Source organism: Cervus canadensis, chromosome X (assembly GCF_019320065.1).
Source record: "Cervus canadensis isolate Bull #8, Minnesota chromosome X, ASM1932006v1, whole genome shotgun sequence".
NCBI lineage: Eukaryota > Metazoa > Chordata > Mammalia > Artiodactyla > Cervidae > Cervus > Cervus canadensis.
The window spans coordinates 141,776,909-141,799,466 of NC_057419.1; the positions used below are offsets into that span (position 1 = coordinate 141,776,909).

The 22,558-nt window shown below is 38.1% G+C and overlaps 2 protein-coding genes across 10 annotated transcripts in view; one reads left to right on the forward strand and one right to left on the reverse strand.

Moving 5' to 3' along the window:
• The window catches only part of DCX (doublecortin), a 361,602-nt gene extending 351,610 nt beyond the window's left edge, over positions 1 to 9,992 (reverse strand). For 6 of the 9 annotated variants that reach the window (XR_006267372.1, XM_043457809.1, XM_043457808.1 and 3 more), the window contains exon 1: positions 9,474 to 9,589. The gene's annotated coding sequence lies outside the window, so the exon portion shown is untranslated. Of the gene's footprint in view, positions 1 to 9,473; positions 9,708 to 9,880 lie in introns of those variants that run through there. The other 3 variants (XM_043457798.1, XM_043457799.1, XM_043457800.1) reach the window with 3 other exon arrangements.
• ALG13 (ALG13 UDP-N-acetylglucosaminyltransferase subunit) overlaps positions 9,665 to 22,558 on the forward strand; it is a 73,042-nt gene continuing 60,148 nt past the window's right edge. The window contains 3 exon segments of the mRNA XM_043457796.1: positions 9,665 to 9,789; positions 10,754 to 10,916; positions 12,188 to 12,326. Of these exon segments, the coding sequence (XP_043313731.1) occupies positions 9,709 to 9,789; positions 10,754 to 10,916; positions 12,188 to 12,326 (383 nt within the window). The 5' untranslated portion in view covers positions 9,665 to 9,708.

Below are 22,558 nucleotides of genomic sequence, written 5' to 3' on the forward strand. Positions count from 1 at the left end.
TCAGAAAACCTAGGCTTCATATCGCATGAAAAACTATGAAAGATTTTGAAAGGGGAAAAAGGATAATTGGGTATCTTATGGAAGGCTTGGTATTGTTTAGCACATCCTTCCTGGTTATCTGACTCTATAGTGTTCTGAGCCTTAACTGGATTAAAAAGAATTCTGGAAATTTTGCCTCAGTCCACTGTTCTGGTTTGCAAGTTATCTAAGTGATGGTAGCTCATAAATCTATTCTTTGAAGTGACAATCATGTAAAATACCTGGTATGGTTCTTTTCCATGAGGCTCTGAGATTACTCATCTTTGTTGATGATGCAAACTCTAGCCTATAGTAGAACCTTCAGGTAAGCTTTAGAATACAACAAGATCATTAAGAGATTTAATGGCTGTGGTTAATTGATTGCTATTGCCTATTCTATCATAATAGAGGTCCGCCTAGTCAAAGCTATGGTTTTTCCAGTAGTCATGTATGGATGTGAGAGTTGGATTATAAAGAAAGCTGAGTGCCGAAGAATTGATGCTTTTGAACTGTGGTGTTGGAGAAGACTCTTGAGCGACCTCTGGACTGCAAGGAGATCAAACCAGTCAATCCTAAAGGAAATCATCCCTGAATATTCATTGGAAGGACTGATGCTGAAGCTGAAACTCCAATACTTTGGCCACCTGATGGGAAGAACTGACTCATTTGAAAAGACCCTGATGCTGGGAAAGATTGAAGGTAGAGGAGAAGGGGACAACAGAGGATGAGATGGTTGGATGGCATCACCAACTCAATGGACATGAGTTTGAGTAAACTCCTGGAGTTGGTGAATGACAGCGAGGCCTGGCGTGCTGCAGTCCATGGGGTTGCAAAGAGTCAGACACGACTGAGCGACTGAACTGAACTGACTGAAAATTCTGCATATAACTACTTCATAATATATAACAACTTCATAGGAGTTTTGATGAGGTTATTTCTGAAAGTAAAACAGTATTTTGGAGGGCACATTCATCACAGAGGGCACTGACAAATTGCCGGGGAGTTCCCATAGAGCATGTAATTTCTGAAATGTTTATACCAATATTCTACCAAAATAAACTTAATTTAGGAAAGGCTGAATGTCCTTCTGATCTAACAACTTTTCCCATGCACCTTTACTACAGTAACACATTAAACAAACCTAATTATTTCTAGTATTGTTATCAAGTCTAAGCTCACTCTGATCACCACATGATAGGCCAATAAGTCCGAGAGACGAAGTGTTGAGGCAAGACATGCTAAGTCACTGCAGTTGTGTCTTTGTGACCCTATGGACTGTAGCCCACCAGGCTCCTCTGCCAATGAGATTTCCCAGGCAAGAATACTGGCGTGGGTTGCCATTTCCTCCTCTAGTGAATCTTCCTGACCCACGGATCAAACCTGTGTCTCTTAGGTCTCCTGCACTGGCAAGTGGGTTCTTTACCACTAGTGTCACCCAAGGAATATAACTTTAATCAGAGAGCTGACTGGCCTAGAAGATGGCAGACTAATGTCTGTAAATAACCATCTTGTTGGGGCTTGGATGCCAGGTTCTTTATGGATCAGAGATGGGGGGAGGTTAGCAAACAAAGTAAAATGACCATTTAATTCTTACAAATATCTCCCAGAATGGCAAGCCCCAGGCAGGGGAATATTTTAGTTTCACTTACTTACAGTCATTTCACAGGTGGTGTGAAATGGAATCTCCTGTCATATCAATAAACAAAGATGCTGCAACTATCTGTGATTCTGGCCCCCCAAATGTGATTTTCTGAGCCATGCCAGTAAGCAGCAGATGAGGGGCACCATTTCCCACAGAAAGAACTTAAGAATGTCACAATCCTTCACAGGTGGGCAGGGTCAAGCTATATCCCTATAAGCCAAACAAAGGCACCCTAGCCCAACGGTCAGGCAGATGGAGGGGCAAGCAGGGCTCTCTGAGGCAGGCCATTATGTACACTTATAATAACAAATAAGGGCTTCCCTTGTGGCTTAGCTGGTAAAGAATCCGCCTGCAATGCGGGAGACCTGGATTCGATGCCGAGGTTGGGAAGATCCCCTGGAGAAGGGAAAGGCTACCCACTCCAGTATTCTGGCCTAGAGAATTCCATGGACTGCATATAGGGTCGCAAAGAGTCGGACACGACTAAGCAACTTTCACTTTCAATTCCTTTTCATAATAACAAAATAAGAGTTAAAGTCACAGAAGCAGATCCAGTATGGAGTCAAAGCTAACCTTTACTGGTTACAGTATCTTCTTTAAAAATAAGATGGCAGAGCAAATCTTTGTGATTCCAAGGCTCTCTGAGAAATCCTAGTGGTTTTATGTATAGAAGTCTTAGTTTTATGTATGTATGTAATATATTCTGAAATTTTCATTTGCCCTAAATGTGGGAACTGATTTTGGGAAGACAAAATTAAGGGTTGACAGAGAAGATTTGTGCACTTAATTAGACAGCATCATAAATGATTGAGAAACAACAGTTCCCCACCTATTTAATCAAAATATTGATACAAATAATGCATTAAAAAACTTAGTGTAACATTATTAGAGCATTCTTTATCATTGCCTTTCTTTAGGAATGGAATGAAAACTGACATTTTCCAGTTCTGTGGCCACTGCTGAGTTTTCCAAATTTGCTGGCATATTGAGTGCAGCACTTTCACAGCATCATCTTTTAGGATTTGAAATAGCTCAACTGGAATTCCACCACCTCCACTAGCTTTGTTCGTAGTATTGCTTCCTAAGACCCACTTGACTTCACATTCCAGGATGTCTGGCTCTAGGTGAGTGATCATACCATCATGATTATCTGGGTCGTGAAGATCTTTTTTGTATAGTTCTTCTATGTATTCTTGCTACCTCTTCATAATATCTTCTGCTTCTGTTAGGTCCCTACCATTTCTGTCCTTTATTGTGCCCATCTTTGCATGAAATGTTCCCTTGGTATTTCTAATTTTCTTGAAGAGATACCTAGACTTTCCCATTCTATTGTTTTCCTCTCTTTCTTTGCACTGATCACTGAGGAAGTCTTTCTTATCTCTCCTTGCTCTTCTCTGGAACTCTGTATTCAAATGGGTATATCTTTCCTTTTCTCCTTTGCCTTTCACTTCTATTCACAGCTATTTGTAAGGGCTCCTCAGACAACCATTTTGCCTTTTCACATTTATTTTCCTTGGGGATTGTCTTGATCCCTGCCTCCTGTACAATGTCACTAACCTCTGTCCATAGTTCTTCAGGCACTCTATCAGATCTACTCCCTTAAATCTATTTCTCACTTCCATTGTGTAATCATAAGAGATTTGACTTAGGTCAGACCTGAATGGTCTAGTGGTTTTCCCTACTTTCTTCAATTTAAGTCTGAATTTGGCAATAAGGAGTTCATGATCTGAGCCACAGTCAGCTACCAGTCTTGTTTTTGCTGACTGTATAGTTTCTCCATCTTTGGCTGCAGAGAATATAATCAATCTGATTTTGGTGTTAGTCATCAGGTGATGTCCATGTGTAGAGTCTTCTCTTGTGTTGTTGGAAGAGGGTGCTTGCTATGACCAGTGCATTCTCTTGGCAAACGCTGTTAGCCTTTGCCCTGCTTCATTCTGTACTCCAAGGCCAAATTTGCCTGTTACTCCAGGTGTTTCTTGACTTCCTGCTTTTGCATTCCAGTCCCCTATAATGAAAAGCACATCTTTTTGGGGTATTAGTTCTAGAAGGTCTTGTAGGTCTTCATAGAACCGTTCAACTTCAGCTTCTTCAGCATTACTGGTTGGGGCATAGACTTGGATTACTGAGATATTGAATGGTTTGCCTTGGAAACGAACAGAGATCATTCTGTTGTTTTTGAGATTGCATCCAAGTACTGCATTTCAAACTCTCTTGTTGACTATGTTGCCTACTCCATTTCTTCTAAGTGATTCTTGCCCACAGTAGTAGATATAATGGTCATCTGAGTGTCAACTGAGGAAAATTCTTAAAGAGATGGGAATATCAGACCACCTGACCTGCCTCTTGAGAAATCCGTATGCAGGTCAGGTAGCAATAGTTAGCCCTGGACATGGAACAACAGGTTCCAAATAGGGCAAGGAGTACTTTAAAGCTGTATACTGTCACCCTGCTTATTTAACGTATATGCAGAGTACACCATGAGAAACCCTGGGCTGCAGGAAGCACAAGCTGGAATCAACATTGCCGGGAAAAATATCAATTACCTCAGATATGCAGATGACACCACTCTTATGGCAGAAAGCAAAGAAGAACTAAAGAGCCTCTTGATGAAAGTAAAAGAGGAGAGTAAAAAAGTTGGCTTAAAACTCAACATTCAGAAAACTAAGATCATGGCATCCAGTCCCATCACTTCATGGCAAATAGATGGGGAAACAGTGGACACAGTGGCTGACTTTATTTTTGGGGGCTCCAAAATCACTGCAGATGATGAGTGCAGCCAAGAGATTAAAAGACACTTGCTCCTTGGAAGAAAAGTTATTACCAACCTAGACAGCATATTAAAAAGCAGAGACATTACTTTCCAACAAAGTACAAATAGTCAAAGCTACGTTTTTTGCAGTAGTCATATATGGATGTGAGAGTTGGACTATAAAGAAAGCTGAGCACTGAAGAATTGATGTTTTTGAACCGTGGTGTTGGAGAAGACTCTTGAGAGACCCTTGGACTGCAAGGAGATCCAACCAGTCCATCCTAAAAGAAATCAGTCCTGCATATTCATTGGAAGGACTGATGCTGAAGATGAAACTCCAATACTTTGGCCACATGATGGGAAGAACTGACTCATTTGAAAAGACCCTGATGCTGGGAAAGATTGAAGGCAGGAGGAGAAGGGGACAACAGAGTATGAGATGGCTGGATGGCATCAGCAACTCAATGGACATAAGTTTGAGTAAACTCTGGGAGTTGGTGATGGACAGGGAGGCCTGGTGTGCTGCAGTCCATGGGGTCGCAAAGAGTTGGACACGACTGAACAACTAAACTGAACTGAACACTATTAGGAGTGAAGAGTTATGTTGTTTAGTTATTTCCCCCTTAAATAATCAAGGATACAAGAAAGGCAACTTAAGTGATAGAAAATTATTCTTCTAAGACAGAATTTCTGCTATTTTGGCAGATTGGTGTTGTTGTTTAGTGGCAAAGTCACGTCCAGCTTTTTGGCACCCCGTGGACTGCAGCACACTGGGCTTCCCTATCCCTCACTATCTCCCGGAGTTTGCTCAGACTCATGTCCATTGAGTCAATGATGCCATCCAACCATCTCATCCTCTGTTGTCCCCTTCTTCTCTGCCCTCAATCTTTCCCAGCATCAGCGTCTTTTTCAATGAGTCAGTTCTTCGCATCAGGTGGCCAAAGTATTGAAACTGAAGACTTCAGCTTCAGCATCAGTCCTTCCAATGAATATTCAGGACTGATTTCCTTTAGGAATGACTGGTTTGATTTCCTTGCAGTCCAAGGGACTCTCAAGAGTCTTCTCCAGCACCACAATTTAAAAGCCTCAATTCTTCAGCACTTAGCTTTCTTTATGGTCCAACTCTCATATCCATACATGACCACTGGAAAAACCATAGCTTTGACTAAAGGAACCTTTGTTGGCAAAGTAATGTCTCTTCCTTTCAATAGACTGCCTAGGTTTCTCATAGGTTTTCTTCCAGGGAGCAAGCATCTTTTAATTTCATGGCTGTAGTCACTGTCCGCAGTGACTTTGGAGCCCAAGAAAATAAAATCTGCCACTGTTTCTACTTTTTCCCTGTTTTTCATGAAGTGATCAGACAGACAAGGTAAAGAATAATCTTTCCTATGGTAGGTGGAAGCATTATTTACTAAATAAAGGAAGCAACACCATCTAAACTATTGGAGTACTCTAAACATTTTAACATATTTTATAGGTTCCTTTCAGATTCAGGTATTATAAACAAACCTAACTAAAATTCATTTTCTAAGTTTTGTCTTTTTTAAGTCTCATATTCCTTTACAGGATCTGTGAGGTCAAAACAATTTTCATAATAATATTAAGATGTTGTGTGTTTTTGTTTGACTCTCATCTTCTCAAAGTGGTGAAATTTGGTATCAAGAAACGGGTAGCAGCACACCACTCCTTTCACGAATATATAATGGAGTTTTCCAGAGGCTGTGTGATGTGTGATAATGCAATGGATTAAATGTCAAAGCAGATACAAGGACCCAGATTCCTTTCTTTTGTAAGCCCAGATAGTAAACGAATTTGCAAAAATGTGAAACATGCTCTTCTTCTCATGAAAATGTTTGTTTTGAAAAATAGTTATTTTTCATAAAAATAGGTCATTTATGTCAACATCCAAGATGCTCATCATTGTTACTTTTCAAAGAATCAATAAATATTTTTAAATGTTCTCATTTTTTAGTCTCTAATATGATAAATATCAATAGTTATAACTAACATTATAATCTACATAAATCCAAGCTCTTTGAGGTTCTCAATAATTTTTAAGCACATAAAGACTTATGGAAATAAAAAACTTGCTTTAGAAAAAAAACTATTCTTTTTCCTTGAAAAACAGAAGCACAGATACTGTTATAATTCTCTGCACTGCTACTACTTGAAAAGCCTTAATCACTCATATTAACTATAATTTTTAAGTAAAGTGATTAATTTCTAATTTAAAGAGAAAAGTGCAGGGTGGATATAATCGAAAACTGCCTGACATATTAACTGCATGTTAATAGGCTAGCAGAATTTAAGAATACACATGACAACATCTTCTACAAGCCACACAAATCCTATTGACAACTTCCTAAAGTGGCAAAAAAGAACAAATTCATTACACAACTCCAAGACATAGCTTCTCTATAGCATTTCAAATAAGAAGCAAAAATATATAAAGTCAGAATTCTGTTTAGTTTAAACCAGTGTTTCAGTATTCTATTTAACTTATCTAGTTGTGCCACAATCATCCACTAATTATTAACTCAATTTAATGTCAATACACAATTTTTTTAAAAGTGCTTAAAGATCTTGGAAATTATCTTCAAACTGGCATACCAGGAAGCAGTTACTATTGAAATAAAGTTTGCCAGAATATTGACAATGCAGTTGAAAAGAAATTTACATTATTCATAATCATAAATCTTTTAGAAGTAATATCAATTTATTTGATCAGTAAGCCTGTATAAGAAAAACACAGCCAAGCAAATAAAATGCATACTTAACACTTAAAAGACAGAGAAAAGACATAATTGCCAAAATTTTACATTAATTATGTAACCTTGGGTTCTTAAAACGTTTCTGGATCAATTTCTGCAAGAAGATTTTTAATTAAAGTCTAGCACATTTAAAGATTTAATGTAACCAAGCAAAGGCTCATATACCTGTGCCACAGTAAGCCAAATTCTTGACAGCAGGAGTTTGCAGCAATGTAAGGATTTATTTGCAGGGCATCCAGGAAGGTGGGGCTTCCCTGGAGGCTCAGACAGTAAAGAATCTGCCTGCAATTCCAGAGACCTGGGTTTGATCCCTGGGTAGGGAAGATCCCCTGGAGGAGGACATGGCAACCCACTCCAGTGTTCTTGCCTGGAGAATCCCCATGGGCAGACGAGCCCGGCCTGCCACAATCCATAGGGTCACAAACAGTCAGACACGACTGAGCCACTAAGCACTGCACAGTAAGGGAGTGGGATACAAATCTCAGGTCCACTCCTTCTTGGTCTTTGAATTTTGGGGATGTTTTAAAGGGGAAGCACAAAGTGACATTTCTGATATTTCTTAATCATGATTTCAGGAGTCAAAATGTCTCTGGTTTAGAATTCTCTGGACGGTCGCTCTGGGGTCTGTGAGCTCATCTTGCCCTGGAGAAACAACCTGAGATTTTACCAGAGTGATAACATCTGCAACAGCAGCAATTTTAGTGGACTGACTCTGGTTGATTAGTGCTCAGTTAGCATAGGATTGAGGTCAGAGGGGACATGAAAGGGATTCGGACCAGAAGAGACAAGCAAGGGAAAAAAGTTTCAGATAAATTAGTCACTAACTCAGCATGGAAACTCAGTTTTGGCAAGGCTCTGTTTCATTACATATTCAATTTTCTTATTTTCTAGAAATTTAAGAATATTCAACTTCTATTTGTGCTTATTGCTCTCCATGAGTTCATCAGAACAGCACCCCTTTAATTTATATCTTCCAGATATAGGAAAAATATCACAAACACAAGGCAAGATCTTTCTGAATTACAGAATATTTTGGAATATTTTGTCTTTATATTCCAATAAATATTCATACTTTATTCTTTTATTGGGCAGAAAATATGCTTATGCTTATATTTTATTATTTAACCATGATCTTTATTTACTGTTATGATAAAACTGTATGTACCTATGCTAAGTCACTTCAGTCGTGTTGGACTGTAGTCCTCCACACTACTCTCTCCATGGGATCCTCGAGGCAAGAATACTGGAGTGGGTTGCCATTTCCTCCTCCAGATGAAACTAGTTTAATTAATTCACAAAATTCAGTATCAAGAAAGGAGTAGCAGCATACCACCCCTCAAAAAGACATTTATTCAAGTCTCAAGATATAGAGAAAGTCTTGTTAGAAATACACTTGAAAGTGAATGTGAAAGTAAAGTCGCTCAGTTGTGTCCTACTCTTTGTGACTCCATGGGCTCTGGACTACCACGCTCCTCCATCCATGGGATTTTCCAGGCAAGAGTACTGGAATGGGTTTCCATTTCATAGGTAATTTTAGCCCATGTTTAAGGTCTAATTTACCTCCAATCCTCTCTGGTATTTAAAAGAATTTCTTCTCATAGCATCTCTTCTGTATATAACCAGGCAGTGTAAAGCATACATATCAGTTAAACTGAGATTTTAGGTAGGACATACAGAAAACATTAGAATGAAATAAAGCAGGCAATGATTCTAGTCATGATGGTAGGACAAAGAAGGTTTTTGTCCTACCACAAAATCACAAAGGTGATTGAAAAATCACCTCTCTACCTGACTATAACACGTTTGCTGTATTCACTCATGCTAACATATAATTTTATATTTGCTTAGAATTTAAATTTATGGTAATTTTACGTTTTAAATGGTTACATGAATGGGTTCCAAGACGAGACCTAGGCTTCCGACCTTAACGCCTCTATTTTACACACAATGCTTGCTAATTGATATTACTGTCTTTCTAAAGCTTGCTAGAGACTCTGTAGGGCTCCGTCTACTTGAGACCCACAGATGAAAATGCCCAAGCTAATGAGCGATTTTTAAAAGGGACTTTTTTTTTCAGATGCCCTGAACAGACTTGGAAGTAAAACCATCCCTCAAATGTCTCTTGACAAAACAAGGTAGTCAATAAAGAATCCCAAACTTCTGTTATCATTCAAAGATCTGTGGTACCGAACCAGGCTGCAAACATAAGGGTGTGAGACTTCATGATTATTATTTTAAATCCCACTTTTGTGGGAAAAAAAAAAAAAAACAAAACGAATTGTCAATTTCCCACCTCCTTACTATGAGAGTCCCGTGAACTCCTACACGCAAAAGGCTTACAAAAGTGGCCAGCACTGAGGCCAGGAGCAGTCGTTGCTCTCCTCCCATCCCCGGCGACACAGACCACACGCCCACTGCCCCCTGGTGGCCATGGCCGACTTCCGCCTCCTGCACATAACACTGCCGCCCGCGTGGCCTCCGATACGTCACATCCGGCCCTTGCGATTCGGGGTTGCGGAACCCGCGCGATGAAGTGCGTTTTTGTTACTGTAGGGACCACCAGCTTTGACGACCTCATTGCGTGTGTATCGGCGCACGACAGTCTGCAAGTGAGTGGGGGGGCGGGGGGGGGGCGGACGGGCGGCGGCTGGGCTCGCCGCTCTGCGCTCGCCAGTCGCTGCCGCCAGCCTGACCGCTAACCTTGGTAACCTTGCCTGACCGCGGCGCTCGCGAAGAACCCCCAGCGGCTCGTCCTCAGGTGCCGCCGCCCCTCGGCCGGCTCCTCCCGGCGCCTGACTGGGCCCTCCTCCCGCTCCCCCGCTCCTCAGAATCCTCCGCCTCCTCTGCCTGTTCCCCTCCGCCTTCCCGGGCCGCTCCTCCCCATCCTTCTCCAGCTCCTCCTTCACCCCCGGCTTTTCCCCGCCGATTCTCCGCCTCCGCTTCTCCGTCCTCCGCCTTCGCCCCTCCTTCCAGCGGCTCCGCCTCCCCGAGCTGGGGTTCCGGCCCGCCTCCCGGACCGCGCCCGCCTCGCAGGCTGCTCCTCAGGCCCGCTCAGGGGCGTGCCGTCGACGCACACCGTCGACGCCAGCCGACCGGTCCTGCTGGCGCGCCGCCCCCGCCCCGCCCCAACTTTGCCCCGCCGCCCTCGGTCCGAGGCCACTGCGCCTTCCCTCTGCCTCAGGCGCCCTCCTGGCCGGCGTCCCCGCGCATCCTAGGAGCGCGTCCTTTCCTCAGGGCTCGTGTTCCCGCAGCCCCAGTTCTGGGCCAAGACGACGTTGTGCCTCACTCTCCCTCCCTAGTTTGCAACGTCTCATTAAGAGTCTTTGCCTTGCCTTCTCCATCTTTCAGGGTCTTGCCCGACGTGGCGAGATGGGGCGTTTAGATCGCTTAGGGTTAGTGAGGCGCCACGTTGGGGCCCAGGACGGGGGAAAAGGAGCCTTTTGAAAAACTAGCAAATGGGCTCCAGTTCGACTAGTTGGCATCCCGTGCTTCGATTGGGGGATTTGTTGCCGTCATTGCTGTTTTCCAGTGGCTTGATTAAAAGGCCTGCTTTTTCTTTTTTTCCCATTTCAGATAATCCAGAGCCTCGGTTACAACCGACTTGTCCTACAAATAGGTAGAGGAAAGGTGGTACCTGAACCATTCAGTACTGAGTCATTCGCTTTGGATGTTTACAGGTACAAGGATTCACTGAAGGAAGACCTTCAGAAAGCAGATCTTGTTATTAGTCACGCAGGTAAAGTGCCTTAGAATCGCCCGGTTTGGTTTTTGATCGACCATAAATAAGAACAGAAACTCGAACCTTTCTGATATAAAATAAAATCACTAGGATAACTCACCAGTAGCCCTTTTGAATTTAATAGTGATTTCAGTGTAACAGTCGAGACCGAGAACATTGTTGGAGAGGATTTATAATTTCTGGGTGATAAGAAAATGGGAAATCAATCACTGAAGCCCAGCTTTAGAGTTAGGAACCCTAAACACAGAGGGGCAAAATGATAAATCCAATGATATGTGTTAAGAGTTGTCAGTTGACAAAACAGAAAAAGAGACACAGAAGTACAGAACAGACTTTTGAACTCTGTGGGAGAAGATGAGGGTGGGATGTCGCGAAAGAACAGCATGTATATTATCTATGGTGAAACAGGTCACCAGCCCAGGTGGGATGCATGAGACAAGTGCTGGAGCCTGGTGCACTGGGAAGACCCAGAGGGATCGGGTGGAGAGGGAGGTGGGAGGGGGGATCGGGATGGGGAATACGTGTAAATCTATTGCTGGTTCGTGTCAATGTATGACAAAACCCACTGAAAAAATTAAATAAATTAAAAAAAAAGAGTTGTCAGTTGAAATTAATATCTGCGCTTAGATCTGCAGGACTGTTCAGTCAGCTAATTAGTTGGATTGGTCATTGAGATGCTGCTGGCTTTGGAAGATTTTTTATATTTCTATTAAATTAAAAGGTTAAGTAACTTGTCCAGTCAGTAAGTGGTAGGCAGATAACAGTCTGGTGCTGGCATCATCTACCCCAAAAGAATTTGCTCACTTAACAGTCTCCTCGCTCCCATTTAAGCTATCTAAATGAGTTTAGATTTAAAAGTTGAATTGACCCAAATATTGTATATGTGCATGTTTGTGGAGATTTATCCTATTTTGACAGGCAGACTCATAAGGAGTATCAAAGCGACTGAACAACAACAATGGGTTCGTGTACAGTATGTTGAACCTGAATCTTACTTGTATTCAGGGCCCATGCCCAGGGCATACTACTGGAGGGCAAGTTGCAAAGCACTGAATCATAGGTCTTAATATTGTTGGCAGTGATAAAGAATTGTATTTTTCTAGTCAGGTTTGTAACACTTACTAGAGAGCAAGTCATAACTATTTTTTGTCATTTTGAATGTATGATTAAAAGGCTTGTAGTGTTGCCTTGAGTTCAAGCCATAAAGCCTGGTGAAGCACCTTAACTTTTTTTAAAACTATATTGACAAATTTGGTATATTTTTGTAGGTGCAGGAAGCTGTTTGGAGACTTTGGAGAAAAGAAAGCCACTTATAGTGGTTATAAATGAAAAGTTGATGAACAATCATCAACTGGAATTGGCAAAGCAGCTACACAAAGACGGGCATCTCTTCTACTGTACCTGCAGGTATACTAGAAACTGATTATTTGACCTCTTGTCTTAATTCCTTCCTAGCTATTCTTACCTGCCTACCTAACCAACCTGTATCTTTGACTTCTTATTTTCTCCCACTTAGCAAACATTTTGAGTTTCTCACCAGTAAAACCTGCTCATTTGTCTTCTACTTTGACTGTGATCTCTGTGTTGTATTTCTTTCAGTGTCTATGCTTATTCCATTGCATGTGAATATCTGAATGTGTGTGCACATGTGTCTGTATGTTCATCTGGGTGTGCAGATCTCTGAGAATATAAACTTTTGAGTTCATTATTTTTCATTATGTAAGGAAGGCATTTGCATATTTTCAATTAAGGTTTTGACTTTAGTAAATCCACTGGTATTCCTGAATTAAATTTACTCATTCATTCATTCATTCAACTATACCTAATGCATAGCAGGCATTGTTTTAGTGTTGTGGAAAGTGAAAGTCACTCAGTCGTGTCCGATTGTTTGCAACCCCAGGGACTGTACAGTCCACGGAATTCTCCTGGCCAGAATACTGGAGTGGGTAGACTTTCCCTTCTCCAGGGGATCTTCCCAACCCAGGGATCAAACCCAGGTCTCCCGCATTGCAGGCAGATTCTTTACAGCTGAGCCACAGGGAAGCCCGAAAATACTGGAGTGGGTAGCCTATCTCTTGTCCAGTGGATCTTCCCAACCCAGGAATCAAACTGGGGTCTCCTGCATTGCAGGTGAATTGTTTACCAACTGAGCTACCAGGGAAGCCCTTGGTGCTGTGGATACAGTGCTGAACGTGACATAAAGTCCCTGCTCTCATGGTACCTGTGTTCCAGTGGTGGGAGATAGACATTAAACAGTTCATAAATAAGCAATCCAGAGAATTTCACATGGTGAAATGTGTTATGGAGAAAATAGGGCAGGGTGATGTGATAGCTGGGGTGAAGACTAATTAGAATGGTCAGGGAAGGCATGACTAGGTGTGCATTTGAGCTGAAACCTGAATGTCTAGAAAGACCCGGTCATGTGAAGCTCTAGAGTCAGAAGCAACAGCGGCAACTGCAAAGGCCCTACGTTGGGAATGAGCTTGGAGTTTGGTGTGTTTGAGGAATAGAGGGTTAGTGTGGCAGAAGTATAGTAAGCAAGGGTAGCTGTAGTATGAAGATGAAGCTGGGTGAGGAGAGCTCACATAAAAATTCTGGTTTTATTCTATGTTTAATAAGTATTTTAAAAGAGTATTTTAAGCAGAGGAATTGCTCTTTGGTAAGGAGTATTATTTTCTAGAAGTATATTAGAATTCAGCAAGAACTGATCAACATCACAATAGAAGGATGAAGAAAATTCCTGGTTTGTTTTCTATTAATTCTTCTTCAGACACTAGAAGCTTGCCAAAGGGTCAGGTCAGTAATTCCCAATTATTTGATTTTAAATGTAGTCCTAATTTGATGTTTTAAAAGGAAAAAAACCTCATGGAAGTATTACAAAATAAATATTTCTTATGTTATTAAAAGTTGAAATTTAAAATAAACTTTAGAAGAAACTTTAAACTAGAAAATAAACTTTTCTTTTAATTTTATGCTTTTTGTCTCTTGGGCACTCAACAAATACTTGTTCATTCATTGAGTACATATTATGTGCCAGGCATTATTCTAGACACTTGGCATATGTCAGTGAACACAAAACAAAGATTTTTCTTTTCTTTTTTTTTTTTTTAGATTTTTATTTTCATTGAGAGGAGACAGATTCATTGAATGTTGCAGGAGCAATGGTTGGTGTTCTAATCCCTGTAATGATGGAGGAGAGGGAATGTCAGGGTGGCTTTGTAATATAGAAGCCATTCTTACAATATTGTGAGTGTGGGGAGAAGCCAGATAATAAAAATTACATGGGCTGCAGGTAATTGACATATCTGTCCTTAGGTAGTTGAGATTGTTATGGGTTAATACCATTTTTGAAGAATAAATAATCATCTTCCTTAGTTTATGCAAGTTAATTTTTCCAAATACCTTAATGAGTATTTTCATTCTAAATATTAAATTAGCTTTGATTTTTATGTTAGTACATTAAAAAAAAGGGGACACATTGATTTCAGGGGAATACGTGTAAAACACTTTCTGACTCTCAGACTGAAAGGGCAGTTGTGCAAATCTCCAGTTTATTAATCTTTTTTCAGTTCTAGAATTCTTTTTTACTTGTATTAATTTCAAGAAAGTCACACACATGAGTGCCATAATTGGTTGTATTTTCATTTTAGGTGTATTATTTGTTTGCCGCAAATCTAGGCTGGATGATTGTATGTCTGTTCTAACTTAAGTGGCTGCTTTAATATTAAATTTCTTGAAGTAATAGTTTTATGTTGTGATTGAAACCTTATTTCCAACATGCATGGCGATTGTACATTGCTTAATTATATATGGATTTATAATAGCAAATTACTAGCAAAAAAAGTTATTTTACAATCTTCATGCATGGTCTAGTAGTCTCCCCAGCTTATTGTGCTTGTCTTGTAGCTGTCACTCTTGATTTCATTTATTCTGTTTTCATAAATTAATTTTACTTCAGGTTATATCTGCATAGTCCTGAGAAGTGTTCCAAAACCATATGACCACATTTTTCATGAAATAACATTTCTGAAATATTTTAGTTGACATAAAAGATAAAAGTGTCTGTTACATTGCTATTGACATAAGCTCTGTGTTGTGTTAATTACTAGTGTATATACCTGTAATTTTAAAATACATTAAAATTCACATAGTTTGAGAAGCATCACAATATTCTTGGAAGTTAGATTGAGTCATCAAGTGGGCAGAATTGAATTATGAAATTTTCTCCCATGTTACCTAATATTTTTCTTCTTTTGTTTTAGCATGCTTCCTGGGCTGTTACAGTCAATGGACTTATCAACACTGAAATGTTTTCCTCCTGGCCAGCCAGAAAAATTTTCTGCATTTTTGGATAAAGTTGTTGGATTACAAAAATAAACACTAAACTCTCAACACTTTAAAAACACCCCTCAAATTCAACCCATGGAATGTGGTTAAATCAAGTTTAATATAGAGTATATGTTTATAGAATAATATAAATTAATAAGCCTCCTACATCTATAGAATGTATAGAAAATTTTATTTGTGAATGTTAACATTTGGGTCCAAATTCTAATTGCAGTTTCACAAGTTTATTAGATTTTTTCCTAATCTTCTTATTTTAGTAAAAGAAATATGTAGTGAACATTCACACAGTTTATCCTTGAATCCCAAATGGACTTGGAATCATGAAAAAAAAGAATTAAATATGAAAGCTTTGACAAAAACCTCAAATGTAGTTACTTTATGTTCCTTAGAAAAACAATGAAACAGTAATAGACTTGTAAACAAAATTTGAGTCAGAATCTTTAGCTTCATACTCTAAGAAACCAAATCAAAACAAAAATGATTGGTTGTGTTCTGTGAAATAAATTATTTATATAAGCTCAGTAATTACCTTAAAAAGATTAATTTTCGAGTCAGTTGATCTATTATACTTCAAGAAACTATTATCCTGAAGAATAGAGTGGAGTGGATGTATTCATTTTGTTCCTATAAAGTATAAATAGAAAGTGACAAAAATAATCTTACCCAATGTCAAAGCTTTACTGGTTTGAGAAGAGTAAATCAAAAAGCATTTGTGCCAATAGGAATTGCTATTTTTTTTTAAGGACACCCCTCTTACAGTGGTATTGAAACATTTACTGTAGCATCATAGAGGAATTATTTATGTCCTTATAAAATTAGTTTTACAAATGAATAAATGATCTGAGGTGTATAATGCCCTAAATGTATAGTTTTAAAAGTCACATAGCTCAAAATAGATACTTTATGAAATTCTGAATAGGGTAAGTAGTCTCAAGACCTATAAAATAAACTAGATTATCCATAAATATTGACAGTTTTTGGTAGAAAGTTTAGATATAACTGATCCATAAAAGTAGAGCATTCACTATAAAGATTTATTTTCAATTGTATTATCCCAAGATTTGAATATTCTAAACATTTTACTTGGGATGCGTTAAATAATGCTTTTGTAGATTTATTTTCCTAATTATGTTTTACTTAGGCTAATAATAAAATAAATTTTTACTAATGGTAGAAGGTGGTGGCTGAGAAGTACTCTGGGTAGCAGGAGGATGCCAACTTGGATTAAAATTTTGCTGTGATTAATCTAAAAAGTGAGTAATCTATATCTACATGGTTGAGAATTTACAGCACCATAATCATAATTCTATTATATATTAGTGTTAACCAAATACTATAGGAAAGTCCCTATTCAAATCCATAGAGTTTCACTTTTCTGGGCTTTCTTTTAAATGTATTTCTCTAGTTTGAGAAAAATTGTGGCTTAAAATTTATGTTGATCACTCAGTTTTTAATTATCTTATGTCATGGAGGATTAGCCATAGGGAATCAGAAATAAATGAAAGGGTCTACTTAAACATTAGACAACTAAAAAGCCCTACATCCTCTGCTTCTTTCCCACATGAGTACATAACCCAGATTTCATTATTTCATTTAGCAGAGGCTTCAACCAGTGGTGTCAGTTGTGTGTAGTGACATCTCAACTCAGCTTTGTGGGAAATTTTGTATCAGTTGTGGGGTTTAAAAATCAGAGAATATCTTAGAATCATTTTGATTTGGCAGGAATCCTCAAGATCATCTAGTCCATTCCCATCATTTCTCAGGTGAGGAAGAAGGCCAGAGGTCACAACTTGTCTAAAATAATAGCCTTTAAAAAAATAAAATAAAATAATAGCCTTTGACAGAGCTGCTGCTAGAGGCAACTTCTTGACTCCCATTCCTGTGCTCTTTGTACGATACCATAATACATGTTGTAAGCTTTTTGTTTTCTTTTTTATGTTTGCCTAGTATTTAGTTACTTTAATCACATCCAAGGGAGATTTTCTTCATTTCCTAAAGTTTATTTTAGTGGGAATTTCACAATTCACTAAGTTGGGTTTTCCTTTGGTGTGTTGGAACCTTACCTTGGACTTAGAAACCGGTGACTCCTGAGTTTTTGGAATCTAGCAAAATGCCATGGATAGGATTGATACTAGATTGAACAAATAGACTTTAAGACAAAGAATTGTAGATTTTTGGAATTGGTAGAGAATTTTAAAAATTCCTAGTGCAAACCACTCATTTTGCAGATAAGGAAAGAGGCTAGGATAAATTAATTGCCAAATGTTTGTCTAATTGGTCCTTATGAAGAAATTAATGGTAACCAAAATTCTATTTGAAATATGGATCCAGTAAAATAAAATTTGGTTAGTTTCATTACCTGACAGGGATTCAGATTTTTGAAATCAGTGCCTAAGTGCAGTGTAGTTTATTTAGCAGTTTTATGTTGAGAGATATTGAGAGGTTAAGACAGTGAAAGAGAAAGTTTAGCATTTCGAGAAATTCACATTGTTGGTAGGTTCAGAGGTGGGCAGGTAATGGTAGAAGGTTGATTGATGTTGGAGTAGGTGAAAGGTGATGTGAAGTTATAGGATGCTTGGAAAGTAAAGAATTTATAATAGACTGTGCTTATAATTTGGAAGGAAAAAAAGAGGATTTGGTATTAGGTAAGACAGTAGAACTGATGAACTTGTTGTGTAGTTCTGCAACATTGAAAAGTAATCATCTCAAAGTACTGTTTAGTGATTCTAGACACCTAGAACCTAGAATTAGAGCACTGCTTTGTGTGTTTTTAAAGGCAAATCGTGTCGACACAGGGCAATATAAAAATGTGTACCACTTTGATAATTTGAGGAAGTTTTCCAACACTAAGGATGTCAGGAATGACTAACAGTAATATAATTTTTCTTGGTGCTTTATCATGTTAATAACAGTAATATAATTTTTCTTGGTGCTTTATCATGTTAATAATGTAAGCACTTAATCTCTGTGATTTGTTAAAAATAGGAAATTATCAGAGATGACCAAAAATCTTCATATGGTCTGAGAAATGGGATGTGTGGGCGGATTATTTAAAATTGTGTTTTGGAAATGATTTGGACTTAGTGGTCCTGATAGCTGTGTGGTAATCAATTTTCTGCTAAACAGTTAGTACCATACTTTTATGGGGGAGTGGGGAATGAAAAATAATAGTCAACACCCATTGGCTGTTTAGTGTGTATGGTGTACTGTTTAAAACATTTTACACAAACATACTCCTTTACAATATAACCTTATGAAATAGTTACTATTGTTCCATTTTGCAAATGAGGAGACTGACCTCATAGCATAATGTGAAAAAGTAGTTTTATGCTACTTAAATACCCAAAAGATGATCTGGGAGTTGTGATTGTAGCTATGCAATCTATTTCAGTTTTTACATTGCTTATTTGAAAGCATAGTGATTGCTAAACTCCCAGTTGGTTACCTGGTTGCAACTTATTTACCAGGCTCTTGTTTTCTCTTAAAATGTTTGTATTTTGGGCTCTGTTTTTGGTCTTCTTTATATACTTTTTCTTGGTATTTTCACTCCCAGGGTTTCTCCTATTGTCTCCCCATACATATCCCCCAACTGTGATTTGAGCTCCTGCATGGTATTTCCGGTTGCCTATAGGTCATGTCAGTCTCATAAATTTCTGAAGTATCCTAAACTTGATGTGCCCCAAACAAATCTTCTTTTCATGCTTCTGAGATCCTTATCTCTATTAATGGTGTCACCATTGAGTCAGTCTTCCAGGCTTTAACTCTTACCATCTCCAATCCTTTATATATGATTGGTCAATAGGTACTCTCAGCTTTACTTCCTAAATGTCTCAAGCCCACTTATTTATTTGTTCTCTTACTTTTTTAAAAAAACAAATGCATGATAAGAATCTACTTTTTGTATTAGCAGGACTCTAGACTTGGGTCCTGCTCTGGAGGTACTCTTACAGTATGCTTGAGGAGGAACTATATTTGAGTCTTCTGCCAGAAAAACAGTAGACTATCCATAAATGATAAATGCACTTCTGTAACTTAGTAGTCTTTTCTCATTATCTTGATTAGGTATTGGGACTAGGAAACGTTGTCATCTTGCACACTTTCACTTCACACTGTCTTTGACTTGATTTCAAAATATCTAGTATGGCTCTCATTCAGAAGAAAGATGTTATGACCATCACATGATATGGTGAAGTTTGTAGGATCAAGCGTTTATAGAAATAGCATCTAAAACATAGCAGTGCTGATCCTATGTCATATTCTAGTGGTATTTAAAGATCTGTCAAATAACGATACCTGTTGGGGATTTTTGGACAAACATGGTGTTAAAAATCAGAGATTTATAAAAAGCAGTAGCTATAGTGTTTTCCAGTAAAAGAGTACAGAGGATAACCACAAAATCACACTTAATTCCTTGTTAAATGGTTTATTCCTTACATGAATATTCTAGTACAATCTGGCATAATTCTTTCAATTCTTATGATTTTTTAGGTGGCTAGATAAAAGATAAGCAAAAAAATCTAGCTTCAAACGGCAATGTAAAATACATGTTTCTTGATGTTGATATTGATTCTTAAAAAATATTTTGAGCGGTTTTTAATACCATCATGCCCTATCTGTTTTGGTATTTCATTTCTTTTTTTTTTTTTTTGACTTTTTTTTTTTTAAATTTTTTTATTAGTTGGAGGCTAATTACTTCACAACATTTCAGTGGGTTTTGTCATACATTGATATGAATCAGCCATAGATTTACACGTATTCCCCATCCCGGTATTTCATTTCTAGATCCTTACTCTCTTTATGAATTTTTACTATATCCTGGCAGATTGATACTCTGTCATGATTGATTTTTTTTTGGGCGGGGGGTCTGTGTTCTGCAGCCTACTAGATCTTAGTTCCCTGAGCAGGGATCAAACCCATGCCCCTGGCAGTGGAAACACAGAGTCTTAATCACTAGACCTTCAGGGAATTCCCATGTCATGATTGCATTTCTTAAGCTTTTGGGAGATCATGAAACCCTTCAAAATACTTAAAACTATTGCTTCTCTTTGTACTAACATTTTGCCATGAATTACAAGGAATTTACAGGTACCTTGAGGCTGTGCTAGGTTAAGAATCCCTCGATGGAGGCCAACTTCAGTAATTTCATTCCTTGGTCATTGTTCATTAATATTTAATGATAATAGACTCCTTTATAATTAAACTCTCTGATTAAATACATTTAAGTTTAGTGACTTCCAGTTTTTATAATATAATACAAATTATAAACTTTTCTCATTTGAAACATGCCAAGCAGCATTTTGAAACTAACCTGAATACTTTAACTCAGTACCTATAACCCAAAAACTGTTGTAGTAGTTTCTAATTGATAAAAAGAGCTAAATGAAAATTATATACATTTATAGTAGTTATTTTAGGATATATTACATTAGGCTATCTGGTAAAGCAATATCGTTTTGTAATTTACTCATTTACTGTCAAGTGTGCTTCTAAGGTATTTGCTGAACTGATAGTCACTGTTGGAATGTCTGTGAGAGGCCATATATTGCATCTTTTTCTGTTCATTTCCTCTTTTTTCCAGAATATACTGATTGTTTCTCTACTACTGTATGAAGAGAGTAGATAATACACCTACTCCCCAAATTTAGGAGTGAAGAACATTGCTATGTTTTATCCTAAGTAGTTTTCTGAATTTCAGTTTTTCCATTTGTAAATTAGTAAAACTAGTTTCCCTCATAGGTGACTTCTAAGACATGTGTGGCATGTTTGAAAATAAAAAAAAATGTTGAAATAATACATTTCTCTTGGTTAGAGTTTTTGTTTTAAGAAGTAAGAGTATAGGCTTAGAGATACTTTCCTAGAATTCAGTCCTAAGTAATAAAGCAAAGTCTTCCTTGAATTTCATATTTAAATTCATATTCAGTTTCTAGCTGGGGTTGTGGTTAGAGAATTAAAGTTTACTTAGAGGAGTAAGGGAATGAGTCTCTTCAGTATATCAAAACAAAAGAATGTTCTGGTATTTATTCTCCCTTCCTTTAATCCCCTGTCTGTCTGTAGACTGGACACTGCAAGTAGCTTAAAAAACAAGAAAAAACAACCTTCAGTATTTGTGTGTCAATATATTTTTAAACAGTACTATTTTTCTTTTTTTCTAATCTGTACTAGAATGCTTCGGGTAGAACTCGGGAAGAGAGGAAATGAAAGCAAGTGGCTCCTGATAATGTTTGTTCTGTTTTGCATATCTGAACAAGAATAACTGCTCTGAGAAGTCAGTTATTTTTTTTATTGCCTCCGTCCTAAAACTTTGAGGAGTTGGTATAGGGCCTTATGGCCAGATTTTGTTTTAGAACCATTGTATTTCTTTTCTTCACTAATCTTGCCTTGTTAATTCTGTTTAAATGTTCACTATGAAAAGAAGTGGCAGGTTCTAGTTTCAGGGTGCTGTTAAAAATGTTTTTTAAAAAGTTTACCATTATATTTTTCAGTAATGAAAGACCATAACAAGTTTCTGTAGAATTGCAGAGCAATTTTCCCCATTGGCCCCGTGTTATTTCATACTGAAAAATGACTGAAGTAAATGATTTATCAGTTTTTTTAAAAAAATGCTAATTGCCTTTTCAGCAGGCTTTCTGTCACATGTTGTTATATACATATATCTATGATTAATTTTTTCAGTTTTGTTGACTTATAATTGACATGTAACATTAAGTTGTATAACTTAATGATTTGATATGTATATATAGTGAAAAATAAGGGCTTCCCTGGTGGCTCAGCTGGTAAAGAATCTGCCTGCAGTGCAGGAGACCTGGGTTCAATCCCTCGGTTGGGAAGATCCCCTGGAGAAGGGAATGATTACCCACTCCTGTATTGTGGCCTGGAGAATTCTGTGGACTGTGTAAGTTCATGGGGTCACAAAGAGTCAGACATGATTGAGTGACTTTCACTTTCATAGCAAAAAATGATTACCACAATAAGTTTAGTTAACATCCCTCACCACACATAGATACGAAATTTGTTATGTTTAAAAATCCAAGTCTGTTTATTTCATTTGGCAAGGTAAGATTTATTATTTATTTTTATGTGGGCCATTCAGTCCCACAATTTGCCAGGATAATATGTTAATCCCCCTACAAGCGATGGTTAATGTTGATCACAAATTTGATTATCTAAAGGGAGGGCACATCTGTTACCCACTTTTGACTCACAGAGAATCACACTTCCTTAGACCTGAAAGAGAGCTTAGAGATCATATAGCCTGTCAACTTTATTTTACAGTTAAGGAAACCAATGCAGAC